The sequence below is a fragment of the Neolamprologus multifasciatus genome, chromosome 14 (genome assembly GCF_963576455.1).
Source record: "Neolamprologus multifasciatus chromosome 14, fNeoMul1.2, whole genome shotgun sequence".
Classification (NCBI taxonomy): domain Eukaryota; kingdom Metazoa; phylum Chordata; class Actinopteri; order Cichliformes; family Cichlidae; genus Neolamprologus; species Neolamprologus multifasciatus.
In genome coordinates, this window is record NC_140452.1 from 13143050 (window position 1) to 13158274 (window position 15225).

Genomic DNA, 15225 nt, shown 5'->3' on the forward strand with positions numbered 1-15225 from the left:
TGGAATCCACACCAACATCCTGGGAGCATGGGAAGAAGTCGTACCTTGTTTTATTGTTTTATGGTAGGATAAACGTAGCTATATCCGTTTTAGTCTTAAGTGCCTTTTGTTTAGATGAACTGCTGGACTTTCCAGACCAGTAGGTTTAGGGAAGTCATTTATGGGGTCACACTCTGACCACACACACACACACACAGACCGCACAGGCAAGGTACTCTTTCTTTGTATATAGACGTCATATGTTAATGAACCTATGCATATTCATGTAACCTCAATAAAAGAGCAGTGTTACGGGGGAGCGGACGAGAGCAACTGGGGTCAAGCGAAGGAACGGCGTTTGTCCGGTTCTCTCCCGTGCACGAGAAACATGAAGAACTTTGCCTACTTCGTGTCTTGCTTTGCTGTGTAATTATATTGTCTTCAACGTTCCAGCGAATAGGTTCAAACTACAAACCTATCAGTGTGCAAAGCCGCACACGATATGCAAAAAATTAGCAGTATATTTATTGTATATAGACATTTTCTGTGCTACTTAGTAGGGCCGGGCCATATCATACCGTTCACGGTAATACCGGTATAATGTTGGGCATAATATCGCAATAGAATATGGGTAAAACACGGATGCGCAGTGCCTTTGTTTTCATATGCACATGGCAAAAAAGGCGACGGGGAATGAGAAGGGCGAAAGCGGATCGTTGAATGAAACGGATGAACCAGAATTGGTTTGTAAAAATGCTGCAACTTCAGTGGTGTGGAACTGGTTTAGCTTTCGTCCGTCAGATACACAACAAAACACTATTTTTGGTAGAGCATGCTAGCGGGCCGTCGTTATTACCGTGTTTTTTGGAAAATACGGCACACTTAAAATCAATCCTTTGATTTTTCTGAAAATCGACAGTGCCCCTTATAATCCCGTGTGCCTTATGTATGAATTCTGGTTGTGTTTACTGACCTCGAAGCGATTTTATGTTGTACACGGTGCTCGAAAATCTGTCAAATGTTTTAGTACGACTTTGCTAAGCTACAAAGCCGCACCGCTTGATGGATTGTCGGAGCATTATGGCTATCGTAGGCAGGAGCCTTGCAGAGTGATACGTACTGTGTTTCAACATAATAATACCGTATTGTGTGTGTATAACCTCTTAAGTTTTGTGGATATTATACATGGTTATGCTGAGGATATGTCGGCCAATTTCCACTGGTTAAACTGTCAGCAAGGAATTTACATTCACACTGTTACGTTTTTATACAACTTTAATGCAGATAAAAAAAATAAAAACAACAGCTGCTTGTTTAAGTGAAAATACATTGATGTTTTTTTTTTTTTAACTAATAAAGTTGTGGAGTTGTAAAGTATTTTGTCTAGTGTCAATTATATCGTCAGTTATATCGTTATCACAAATTTTCAAATGTATATCGTGATAAATATTTTTGCTCATATCGCCCTGCTCTACTACTTAGTTCTGTCTCTGCCACCCCCTCTTTCCATAGTTCCTCTGTTCCGTTTCCTTCTTTAATTATCTTCCCCGGACCTTGGGCAGCAGCTCAATTCCAACATTCAATTCTGTGAGAGATTACATTTTGACACGGCTCAGTTATATTATTTGATTTCGGTTTCATAGTAAATGTGGAAACACCCCAGTAGCCCTAGTCATGAATATGGTGCAGGTTGGGTGCATAATGCACTATGGGTTTTTTTTTTTTCCCAGAGGAGTTTAAGAAAAGCGAGATAAATAAATTGTTAAAAAAAAATATGACTTGGCCTCCCTGTGAAAAGTGTTGCTGCAGTATCCGGTCACTTCTTGAGCATCTCTTTTGATTTGTTCTCTATCCTGCAACTGTTATTGCTCATGAATAACAAGAAGATGTGGGTTTACAGAATAAAACATCCTAAAATGACATGCCGAGGTGGTCACTTTACAATAAATGTTTTGTGTCCTAAAGTGTTCCTCAGTCAGTGGCAGTTGTGAGTGTGGAATCAGCACATTATGAATATGCCTTTTTGTTGTTGTCTCAGAGATAAAATTCAGTGAGCAGTGAAGTGGTGTTTTATCAGTTTTTCTTTTAGATGACTGAGCCTGCTGCTTTTTCTCTGTGTCGCAAAAGTCACAAGATACTGGAGAACAGTGCTGGGGAAAAAAAACTAACCAAAAAAGGGAGGGAGGAGGGGGAAAAAAAGCACAACGAGGAATTATGTAAGAGGGTTTGGAGGTTGGGGGGGGGGGGGGGGGGAGGGTGGGGGTGTTAAATTGTGCAAAGACAGATTGTACAAGTCAGAGAAATAAAGTGGTGTTTGGACCACAGGGGGGGATATTGAAATGGAACAAAAGCCACAGTGATGACTACAACTAAAAGCTGTTGTTAGCACAAGGCAAAGTGGCAACACACTGCAGTAATAAGGAATACTGAAACTGCTAATTGTTATATTTACTATTAAAATTAATGAAACACCCAGTGGTCTAACTCTAAAATTTCTCATTGTGCCTCCTCCTAGTGGTTAAATAAAGCAGAGACATAGGAAACGTGGATTTTCAGTCCGTTTTTCTTCTGTAGATTAAAAAGTCTGCTATAAGATGCTGTTTTCACAAAAGCAATAATAACAATAATAATTTAAAAAAAAACCACAAGCAAGATGAAAGTGAGATAGCAGTATAACATGCAGCGAAAATAATTTGATATGTGTGTACAGTAGGGATGGGTATTGATAAGGTTTTCACGATTCCGATTCCATTTTCGATTCTGTTTAACGATTTGATTCTTTATCGATTCTCTTATCGATTATTTTTTAAAAAGGAGAACACTAAGGTCGATTAGCTTAGAACTTTGTTTTATATCTTCTCTTTGAACAAGATAGAAATTTAGGAGTAACATGGCCTTACAAACCCAACAGTGACATCTTAAGAGATCCACAGCCTACAGCTCGTCAATGGGGTGTCACAGGGTCCCCAGGAAAAAAAATTGTAAATGTAAAATAATAAAATAAATATTCTTCTGTAGCAATAACAAAGTATAACATAAATTGCTCTGTAGCAATTACACAAGAATATTCAGTAATGTCCCTGCCTACAATTAAACACATTCACTTACCGAATGTCGGGGGCATTTTGCTGTGGCAAATGGGTGCAAGCCTTTTACCACAAACTTAGTCACTGCTCGGTGACATTCGTCCATCCTGGCCTGAAAGGAGACGTTACGGTAGACTGCAGCAAGAACTGCCAGCATCTGAGGCAGCCAGACTCTGTCTGTCTCTCTCATCATGGTCACCTAAATGCACAGTAATGGCAGGTTTTGTAATAAGGCAGATCGCGCTAACATATTATGCACTGTTAGTTGATTATTTACCTGCCGCATTAACGGGAGAGGACGTGCAAACGTTACCGCTGCTGCTGGGTTGAGATTCATGAGTCCGGAGTGGAATTAAAAACACGACATTCATTTAAGGTCATCGTGTGTTTTGTGAGCAAATGCTTTTGCATATTCGTAGTGTTTCCTCACTTAAATGAAATATCTACTTTTCAAGTATTGCAAGTTGCCCAGTTGTCATCGGTTCTCGTAAAGTATAACCAAACTTTTGAGCCGCTTAGGCGCCGTGTTTCCTGCCAGGTAAATGACGCTCCGCAACGTGGTGGCGTCATTCGGGGCGACTGGAATCGATAAGGGAATCGTTTGCAAAAATGGCAAACAATTCCAAGGAATTGAAATAGTGGGAACCGGTTCTCAACAAGAACCGGTTTTCGATACCCATCCCTAGTGTACAGTATGTTAACTATTTGGGTACTGAAGTGTCCAGTACTCAAATTACAATAGAGAGCCACCCCTCATTTCTTCATATTTTTAAGGAAAAGGGGAAATGGGTACAGCAGATTATTGAAACATATGCAAATATACATGGAAATTTAGTATGTAATGCAAGACCAGAGGTCGTACAATTCTAACAAGCTTGAAAATCAATATTTGGTTTGACCACTTTTATTCTTCAGCACAGGCTGAGCTTTCCTAGGCAAGCTTTCTTGTCATTTCTTTACGGAGTCTCCAGGAACTCACTACAGCAGCTCCTTCTTTGGATGTTGGCTGCCTTTTGTTCTGTTCTCTATCAAGATGATCCCACACTGCTTCTGTAGTTGAGGCCAACTCATGTCTGTTGGTGTCTCTGTTCGGCTCCACTTTCGTGTTGCCTGTGTGTGGTGTCATTGTTCATTGACCACAATTTGAACCAAAAATTTCACATTTCCAGTCAAGTCCAGTTCTTGTGTAATTTGTCCCACTTCAGCCTCTTCTCTGGGTTTCCTTAAGAATGGCTTCTTGACAGCCACTCTTCCACTGAGACTATTTGTGATGATGGAGTTGAAAGGCCACTTGCATCTCTCTGGTCTTTTGTGTCAGGTCTTTGCTGTGTTTTATCCTATTTTGTAAGGACATGACTTTCAGATATTGCTCACCAGTCATAGATAGGATTTTAGGCCTGCCACTTCTTGTGTTGCCCTCTGCTTTTCTTATTTTTGGTAGTATATGCATGTGTGGGTGTCATTTTTTTTTCTGTCTGTAAACAGGAGAGCCTGAAGAATTTTGAACGATTTATTGGTTGAATAAAGCTTATAACCTTATAATTAGAAACTATGAATCTTACAAATAATGATATGCGTTATCAACCTATGCGAAGTACCGTATACAGATTAAAAATGTGTCACATTTGACGTTTGACCTGTCCCCAAGGTCAATAGAATGATCTTGAGGTAAAAGTGATAATGCTATATGGCGCTACGTGAAACTATGACATGTTGGAATTCTTAATGTCACATTACTTTGGACCTCTAACCTCTTCTTCAGGCTCAAATAAGGTCAAACTTTCATAAAATGCCTTTTATCTTTAAAACTATGCTCCACATTCTGCTGCCTTTGTTGGTATTGGTAACACTTAGGAAATTATACTGTTGTATGGGGATTTGTATTATAGTTGCATCTAAACATGTTACGTTTAACCTCTGATCTCCTCTTATATTTCACGTCTGCCTTTCTTTCAAGTTAACCCTGAAATGCTTCATATCTTTAAAAAGTATTGTCAAGACAAATGGAGTGCAAGAAATGAAGTGCATCTTGTTTGCTCATATTTTTTAACGTGACACACGGCAACCACCCAGAGAGATGCCAAGTTTACAGCTAACAGCTCTTTGGAAATCACCATGTTGGTGCAAAAATTCTGTTTTATGCACGTCAAACTGTGGTATCTTTGGAGTTTTTCAAAGATTCACCTAAAGAAATCACAACAACTGATGTCTTTAGGTGACAGGCAGCTAGTATCAAAGTGTCTAAAGATATATTTAAATTTGCTAAGTTGTCTGCAGACACAATGCTTATTCATCCCTTCAGTTGAGTTGGGTGCTTTAAAAAAAGCCTGAATGATTCATAGTTAAATGTTAAGTTAAAAAAAACTAAATAACATCAACGTTTTAGGACTGAAGAATAAAAATTACAAGAAAAAGATTCCAAGAAAGGCTGGCTCACTGTGTGTCTGTGAAAGGTTGTTCAAGACTTTTGCACAGTACTGTCTTTTTGCCTTGTTTTTACTTTTCCCCAATCATTTAAAAAAATTTATTTTTCCCAAAAAAGGTAACTTCTAATATGATGCATTTCTAATGTTATTCTAATGTTATACAAATAAACAATTTGAGACTGAAAACGAATTCTTTACACTGGAACAAATGACGCATACAAAATTGTGACATGTTTTTCAAACTTGTTCATTTAAAAATTCAGGAATCAGATCATTTAATGTGAAGAAAATCCGGCTACTCCTACAGGTCTGTGACCAGTTCATGGCAAAAGAAGCCAAAGAGATCCAAAAAAAAAAGACAGATATAAATTTTCTTTCCACTGTATGCAACTTTCTTTAATCCAGCTGCAGCTTATTAGAATTCATGTTTGTGAGCACATTGCAAACCAATTAGAGTGATGTGTGTAAATGCTGTCTGTTTCTCCTATAGATGGCTGGGACAAATTCTCCCACCGCTACACGAAGAAAGAATTTGGCAAGTGGGAACTGATTCTTCCACCCAAGCATGACAACTCTCCAGCTGTGGATCATAACTCTAAACTCAAGGTAGAGAACAAAACATCTTCATGCTTATTTTCACACCCTCAGTAGGTGTCATCTTGCCTCAGTGGCACAGGGACTTGTCACTATAATGTTCGTGGGAGATTCCCTGTCATGTGTGGTGTCTTATGAACCAAGTGAAAACCTGGCGTGTCGCCATCAACAACATGTCATACTCACAGTGCAGAAGGGAGATTACTGTATGTACACAATCTGCACAGTGGAGAGTAGACACACCTGAGGAGCCCAACTGATGGCTTTTATTTCTGCTCCCATCTGTTGCGGGTATCCCTCAGGACATTGTGCCCCGTTTGTTCGGCGCAAAACACAGTCCACAGTGGGTGTACATGATTGGTTTTAAGCTCTAGTAAATAATTCATCAGGGTTAAATGCAAAAATGCACCCTCCCATTATGCATTGTCTCCCAAACAAACAGCGTGGATGAGAAATAACCCAGAAATGAGATGCCAGGCATGGAGTGGATGGCATCGCCGCGGCACTCTCCTTGGGACCGGGTCATTGTTGGCAAACTCCTGCGCCCTGGACAGGCTGCCCGGCTCCCATTGTCAGCGGAGGTCAGTCTAAGGACGATAAGAAGCAGATGGAAACGCTGGCACCTGGCCTTTCGTTGTGCACCCCCGCTGCCTATGAATAGCTGTCTTGCTGTGAGCCCCACTTTAGAATTAGTTCCACAGCACTCCCTCGTGGAAGCACAAGCCTAGCTCCAATCACTCTCATGTAGAGCAGCTTGCCCTTCCATCCCCTTTGTTCAGTGCCCAATTTGTCTCCATAAACAAGCAGTGTCCTTATGTGGGTACAGTATTTACCACGGGCCGTTTATGATGCAACTATGCAAGACCGTAGAGAACGAACAGAAGCGTTATCTAACCGATCAAAAATGCTTTTCTGTCCACACCTAACTTCTTGCATATTGCCCAGTTCTTAGTTGTTTTCCTGTTTATGCACCCCCTCAGCCTTACCAGCCATCTGATTTTTCTTTAATGTGCCTAATTCTGGCCAATTTGTGTGAAGGACCATTGCTCTGTCAGGCTTTATGCCAGTCCATTTATCCAACTATCTTTTCCTAATCCTATAAACTGTGAAGCATGTCATAAGGGGAGCCAGGCAGCTAACCCCAGGTGGCCTGGCCATAATGAAAAAACCCCAGAGGGGAGTCTGGCCAACAGCTCACAGGCAGGTGGCACTGGAACAGTCATTACTTCACAACAGTAGCCAGAATTAGTTGGGTTATAATGCCTGTTTCTGCAGGGGACAAAACAGGGTGAACACATACTGTGGGAAACACTACAGGATCGATTTCTTGGTGGGTTTTTCCAACTCTCACGCTGGCTTTCTCCTTTCTTATTTGACTGATGGAGGCAAAGTAACTTGTCAGATTTCCAAACTATATTTATTTTACCCCCTTCCAATCCCGAATTGCAGACATAATAGATGAGAGGCAAAGGATAATGACTTGGATTTCCTATTTTTCTAAATTGCTCCCTGGCTCAAATCCCCTCTCAACATGGGTCTGTGGCTTTGTTAAAACCAATTAAAAGAGCTGCACCCCCTCAAAATACAACAGCATAAATCACCACTGAATCCAAATTTACTGCAACAAGTTTTCAAGTCAATACTGTACTGTGGCTTTCTGTCCCCTACATCGTGCCATGTCTGCAGTGCTCCCAGAGAGCCATGCATAACACTTTTAAAGCTGTGAATTTGGCATTGGAGAGTAGGAACTGGCTTTCTGGAAAAGGGGCAGTTTTCATCAACCGTTTGCACCATCTTTCTTTATAATGGATAGGGAGCAACAGCACAGTTTTATGATGTAAGCATTTCATGGCTAACAGATGTAAATAAATACTGACTTTAATATCAAATACATCCAGGGGCTGCATCATGCAGCAAACAAAGAAGACCTTTTGAGGCCTCTCTGACTGTGCTTTGCTGATCCTTTCTACTTTTTTTTTCACCGAGCTGTAGCTTTGTCTTTTCCATTTCACTTTAGATTACATACAGATATCCTTCATCCCCTTCTTCTGTAGGTTTTTAATCCAGAATGTAGACACCTCAGCATGCATCGTGGTGTCTGTTATCTGTCTGCTTATTAGATGTCCATGTCGCTTATGCAAAGTGACTGTCATGCCCACCCAATTTTTTTTCTTTTCTTCAATGCCCTGTCATTGTTTAGGTGCCCTTGCTGTAACGTAACACTCATTTGTCTTATTTTCCCAGGTGGTGGTTCACACAAAGGAGGGACAGCGTCTTTACCGGCTCTCGCCTTGGGCAAAATATGTGACCAGGGAGGAGAAAGCCGTCATCTACGACTGGGTTCACTGGGATCCCCCTCAGCCTTACATTGTAAGTTACAAAATGTCCTTTAAAAATGACTTTTGCCTAAAAAAAAAAATAGATGCATGAAAACCACCTGCACATTCAGTGTTTTTCATTTCCACGTTGTATTAGTTACTACCAGCTTTGGAGCTCGAGCTGCTTTTTTTTTTCACGTACAGAGAGGATCAGTGTCTTGTTGCAGTACTAAGTGTAACAAATAGTGAGTGCCAGGAAATGAAAATTAAATGTCTATCATTTTTTAAAACAGCTCATCCCCTTAATTATTATAATTATTTTATTAAAAAAAGCTTTGAGACGATGTTAATCATTGAATATTGTGTCACTAAAACCACAGTTTATGTGGCGCTACCCTCTACGTTCACCACTCCTTCTTGAAATGAGGAACAGTCATTGTAAATCAGCTTTGCCTCTCATATGCAAAGCTGTTGTGGCCATTCTTAATGTGGGTGCTCGATGCTGCTGATTTGAGTGAGGCGGAATGTGTCTCAATGCTACTTGATGTCCTTAGCCCAAGAGTGAACAAGCAAAACACCAAGAGGCTATTAAAGGCCACCTTGCCTTCTTTATCACTTGTTATTTGGCACCATTTTAATTAGAGGGGCCCTCTTACTGGCAGTATATTTGTTTTATTTACAAGTAGTTCAATCATGTACTTGAAATGCTGTGTTCACAAGGCTTTGTGGGTAGACATCAGGAAATGGGCACTATGTATAAAAAGAAATGCTTCTCCTGTTGTGTAACACTGATAGCACGAATCATAAATATTTTTAGTGTTTTACGTGTGTGCAGCTATCCGTCTCGGCGATGAGATATTTGTGCAAAAACCCACACTTTGTCTTTATGGATCATAAGCGCTCAACAGATTTAGTTTCTAGAAGGGGGGGGAAAAGCCCCAGATTCTGTTATGACTTTGTGCATGACGTTTTGGTTACCTCTTCAGCATATCCACCCTCGACCCAGGAAGCCCACGAGCCTGAGAATATACGAGTCTCATGTGGGAATTGGCTCTCCAGAGGGGAAGATCGCCTCATACAACAACTTCACAACCAATGTGCTGCCTCGCATAAAAGACTTGGGTAAGATGTGAGATGGAAAAACCCTAGCTCTGCAAGATTATTCTTTGCCGAATCCTTCAGCTCTTTAAGTCTGTAAGACGTCTACAGCAGCCATCATGCTGTGATCCCATTCTTCTAACAGTCAGTAAGAGCTTTTCAACTTGAAAATATTTCGTATGTTCTCCAGCCAAGAACAGAAAGTAATGTATAGAGGTCACATACCTGCATACATGTCAATTCTGAGCCGACAGCGTGGGTGAAACAAAACATTTGAGGGGTTTTTAAATATTTATTTTTTAGTAACTGTCACCACTAGTCCATAACATAGCAGACATGTCGTACAACTGTGAGTACCACTGTTCCACCAGAAACAGTATTTTCTGTGGCAGACCTGTCACACTGTCTAGATAATACCACATCAGCAAGTCAACATCCTGTTTACTGGTATGACCTAAAGGGATCACTGACCAGTGGGTCGTGTTCTGTAAAAGGGGCTCCACAGCACAAGCCAAACTGCACAGCAGTTGTGGCTCTAAGTATGACAACTTGTTTTGTTTTTTTTCATACTCATGACTCACAAAGTCAATACTAGAGAAACGCTATCTGCCTGCCTCTGCCCCTAAGCATTTTTTCCCTGACTTGTCACAGATTTTCTTTAACACTGTATGTGTAAGTGTGTGTGTGTTTCATTCCTCGGGCTTCTGATTAATTCAATGTAAAACTCACAGGTTTACCTAATAAGTAATGTGCATTTACTTGAACTGGAAAAATAATTCCAATGGGGTACATTCACACGTGAGACTATAGTGGTTGGAGACCGCAGTATGTCCAAAACCGTGTAACTTGCATTTTCATTGCCTTTGAGATGGTTTCTTCGAAGTCAGGGACCAGATATTTAACCATTCAGTCAGTCACTGTCTGCAAAGCAACTTTGGTGCATTGAGATGGGAGTAAAACGGCAATAAGACAGAGTCAGTCTCTGTCAGTGGTGCCACCTATCTGTGAAAATACTGTGATTAACTGTGATAAATCAGCAAAAATTGATCTTCTGTGGTCTGTTGTAAATCGGTTTCTGTCTACATATACAAAAATTTATATGGAAAAGAATTTTATATTAGCTACTCATAGTTAGTCCATCTAAAATCTCACAGATTTGAGCCCAAAATGGAAAAAATTCTCTTCAGATGGAAACGTGGTTTTTGCAGGGCGGGGATGTAACTGCAAAATGACACAGGCACTTGGCAACCTTGATTTTACAAAGAAATATTGACAATGTTGACAACCTGTCATGTCGTTATTGCAATGATATGCATCTGCACTCACTGGTGCAGACTGACTCAGATTGATTGCAACGTGCTGTCAATTTCTGCTTTTATAAATCAAACAACAATTATTTACAAACTGTTGTCAGTCTGTCTGAGAGTGATTGCAGTCAAATCGCAAGTGTTTGGAGACAGGTTGCCTTTCACCAATTGAAAGTTGGTCACTGCAACTACTTGAACTCAGTCTAAGACAACAAAGAAAAAATTCAACGCAGTCACCGAGCAACCCTATATTTTACTTATGATCTTATGTATGTGACCTAAAACATCATGCAAATGTATATTTTTCACTCATTTTTAAGTAGTTAATTTTTAAGTTATCTTAACTAAGAGTAGCATTCAAACGTTACTTCAACCTTATAAAAGAAGTACCCATTTTGCTTCTCTACCCCTATGAGCGTTGGTGTTATTTTGCATTCAGGAACGCCACGCTGCACTGACATCATTAAAAGTACAGACACGACTGACACAGCAGACCAAGAGAAATGTGATCAGTCCGTTTTCTTGGTTGTGTCATCTTGTTTGGCGGATAAGGAAACTGGCAGAGTAACTGCTGCAGCAACTGAGGGGTTCTATACAATAAGGATTCTCCAGGAGGCTAAACTCCACCGTCTCTAGTGACGGTTGACTTTACCTGCCATTTCATTTTCTTGACTGAAAGAGAATATATATATATATATATATATATATATATATATAAATAAAAAAGAAATTTCCTCTCACCCCAGCGCTTTGTCACAATCCTTCAGAAGGCAAAGTTTTTTTTCTTTCTCTCTAGCCTGAAAAGAGATATATATAAATAAATCTGTTCAATACAACAGTGAAAACCGCAGGGCCTCCCTCTAGAGTCCTCAGTGGCAGTTTAAAAGCCTGTTGTTCTCTTATTCATAGAGGCAGTTTTTGTAGGTCGTTTTGTGGTATATGACCTCCTGACTCTGATAGCTAGTGTTTCCCTGTTGCCACAGCTTGTCTTTAGGATACTGGAGCTTGTGTCAAAAAGGAAATGCCTGGAGCTCATACATACAGTGTGACTGGCACAGGTCAAATAGTATCAACTCTTAAAGATTTCCAGATTGTTTCTGTACCAAATAGTGGCCAAAACACAAAAAGAGAGGCTTTTCAGAGAATTTTTCTAAGCGTGTCTTATTCTGTGTGGCCAACCAACCCGCACATCATAAGAATTATTTGCATTTTTAAATGATGTTTGAAATACAAGCTGAACAGCAGGGGTTTATTAAAATTAATCATTAGAAAAGAAGATGGAGATTTGCAAGATTAATAACCCCTCTAGTTACTGCAGGGAAATTAAGCTATCCAAATACACTTAGGAACAAGTAAGCACAGTGTATCCCACTGCCATACACACCAAACACATGTTTTTTGATGAATATTTTAATAGTTTCACAACAGCTAGACAAGGTTAGCTATTTAATCTGGTAAAATATGCATTTAAGGCATGAAATGGGGATGAAATTTGTAATATGATAATTGCAGTGTCTCCTCTCTTGGTCCAGGTTACAACTGTATTCAACTGATGGCCATCATGGAGCATGCCTACTATGCAAGCTTTGGATATCAGATTACAAGTTTCTTTGCTGCTTCCAGGTAAATGCCATTATTTCACTAGTTTTATATATATATTGTATTTTGTACAAGGTACTTGTCTCTGCCAAGGAGGTTATGTTTTTGGTAGCGTGTGCTTGCGTGTCATCATTCTGTCTATAAACATGATAGCTTGAGGTTTGAAGGAATTCTAATAGAGAAGGGAGTCGGAGATCGACAGTCGGACTGCTGCTGCGGCTGCAGTGATGCGGACGCTGTACCAGTCGGTCGTTGTGAAGAGGGAGCTGAGTGTAAAAGTGCTCTCAATTTACTGGTCGATCTACATCCCTACCCTCGGGTCACGGGCTTTGGGTAGTGACCGAAAGAACGAGATCGCAGATACAAGCGGCGGAAATGTGTTTCCTCCGAAGGGTGGCTGGCCTCTCCCTTAGAGATGGGGGAAGGGGTTTGGACATGCAGGAGGGGCTCCGAGTAGAGCCGCCGCTGCTCCTCACATCAAAAGGAGCCAGTTGAGTTGGTTCTGGAATCTGACAAGGATGTTCCTTGGTGCCTCTTGGTTGAGGTGTTCTGGGGATGTCCCAACGGGAGGAAGCCCTGGGAGGAAGCCCCAGGACACGCTGGAGAGATTGTATCTCTCGGCTGGCCTGGAATTCTGATAAAAGCTGTCGATGCAGTGTCATGTTATAGGGAATGATATGTTTGGGTTTGACATTTCACAATACTTTGGACCTCTGTCCACTTCTTCAGGGTCAAATAGAGTCAAACTTTCATAAAATGTCTTGGGGATTCTAAACATCACATCATAAAGTAGTCTGCATCCAAATATTATTTAAAATCTGGTCTAATTTTTCACATTTTTCATTACACTGTCTTTCTTTCAAGTTGACCCCAAAATTAATTATATCTTCAAAGAAAGTATTGCCAAGAAAAATAGAATCCGCTGCCTAGTTGGTTAGAAATACAGTGTAGTATAATATTATCACGTCCAGTTATTTACAAATCAATACCCATGTTCCGTTACCTTTTCCTACATAATGTTTGTGTAATCAGAGTAAATCTCTGTCATGCTACCCTAACCTACAAACTTCATAAAGCAGATTTAAGGAGGAAAACAACCAAAATGAGTATATATAAAATGCAATACTACTGCATTAAAAGAATAGACAAATATATATATATATATATATATATATATATATATATATATAAGAAGTGCTTCTTTTAATATATTTGTCTATTGAAAATAAAGACGAAGTGTAATCATACTGGGAGTAAAATTGTGAAGCAGTAAAATATCTGAAAGACAGACTCTAAAAGATTTCAACATTAAGGTATCCAGTATTACACTTTACCACCTGAATGTATTTGATCTTTAAAGTGGCTGCAAAATGTTTTAAAGTTGTTGATGTTTTATTTTGAGGGTTGAATGAGTGTCACAAAAACAAACTGAGTGAGCAACTTTCTCCTCAACTCAGTCACCTCAAATCAAGGTTAGGAAGTCTGACACCAGCAATAATCTCTCTGTAAATACATTTTCTGTTAATCCACAGAGTGGGGAGAGTCGTAGATAAAGGTGGACTAGTCTGAGTCTTTATCTTCTTTCAGAGATCCTCCTTCCTTGCTCAGAGTAGGGCATAGTTATATATATTGTAATTTCACCCTTGATTGATCGCTTAGTGTCATTTAAAACCTCAGTGGTTGAATACTGGAAAGCAGGATAATCCTGTCACTATGTGTCCTATTTTTATTTATTTTTTTAAAGGAAGCTGATATGATGATTGCTGGGAGGATGGGATGTTAGAGATTGGATAATATAAGGTGTGGGTTATGGATGCATACACATACAGTTGTGTTTTTCAGTGTCCTGAGAATTCCACAGACTTGTTGTAGATGTCCTGTAGAAAAGGTTAATATAAAAACATCTATCAAATGACAAAAGCTCACTTTAGACAAAGCGGCTATGCTTGTACAATAATATACTGCTTAATGCTGTTGTGATTATTTGAATTGCAAACATTTTAATGAAAATATAAATTCAGTGTTGGTTTGCACTTAGTCTTAAATGGGTCTTTTGTCAATGTGACAGTAATTTTAGAAAGAATAAAACCATCGAGTGGGAGTTAAGATCTGCTTGACAGGTTTATTGTTAGGGAAATTGAAACAACTCAGAAAATATATGTAATTTAGGTCCTTGATTTTTTTTTTTTTTAAGCTTGTGTTTACATATGTGCATGCTGTTAGTTATGTGCTCATAATGGTCCAATTATAGGGGGGAAAAAGGTTAGTCTGACATATTCCAGTTGTACCTTGGATGATTTTCTTTGAGTGGCAATTTTGAATAAACCTAAACTTCAGGGTTAAGCTTGTGCAGTAACCTAATGTGAATCTGAATGTGTGTGTTCATTTGTAGCCGCTATGGGACCCCAGATGAGCTGAAGCAGCTGATTGATGTGGCTCATTCAATGGGGATTTTGGTGCTCCTGGATGTCGTTCACAGCCACGCATCCAAGAACACAGAAGATGGCTTAAATCGGTTTGATGGATCCGACTCGTGTTTCTTCCATTCTCCACCCAGAGGGGTGCACAGCTTGTGGGACAGCCGTCTCTTTAACTACTCCAGGTACTTGTATAGTTGTATAGTTTTTATAACTTTTTAATAAGTATCCAGGTTTTTGACAAATTCTGACCATGTCATCTGAATGTTTCAGCAATTAAATAAAGTTTCATTAGACAACTTTTTTCTGGTCTTCTATTGACCAGTCTTGGTTGAGCCAGTGTGAATTGTAGCCTCAGTTTACTGTTCTTAGCTGACAGGAGTAGTATCCGGTGTGCTCTT

General features: G+C 39.8%; 1 protein-coding gene across 2 annotated transcripts in view; it reads left to right on the forward strand.

Moving 5' to 3' along the window:
- gbe1b (glucan (1,4-alpha-), branching enzyme 1b) overlaps nucleotides 1-15225 on the forward strand; it is a 114804-nt gene that overhangs the window by 14570 nt on the left and 85009 nt on the right. The window contains exons 3-7 of one of the 2 annotated variants that reach the window (XM_085131393.1): nucleotides 5982-6097; nucleotides 8330-8455; nucleotides 9390-9525; nucleotides 12341-12431; nucleotides 14800-15009. In XM_085131393.1, coding sequence (XP_084987519.1) covers nucleotides 5982-6097; nucleotides 8330-8455; nucleotides 9390-9525; nucleotides 12341-12431; nucleotides 14800-15009 — 679 coding nt within the window. Of the gene's footprint in view, nucleotides 1-5981; nucleotides 6098-6155; nucleotides 6667-8329; nucleotides 8456-9389; nucleotides 9526-12340; nucleotides 12432-14799; nucleotides 15010-15225 lie in introns of those variants that run through there. The other variant, XM_085131392.1, reaches the window with a different exon arrangement.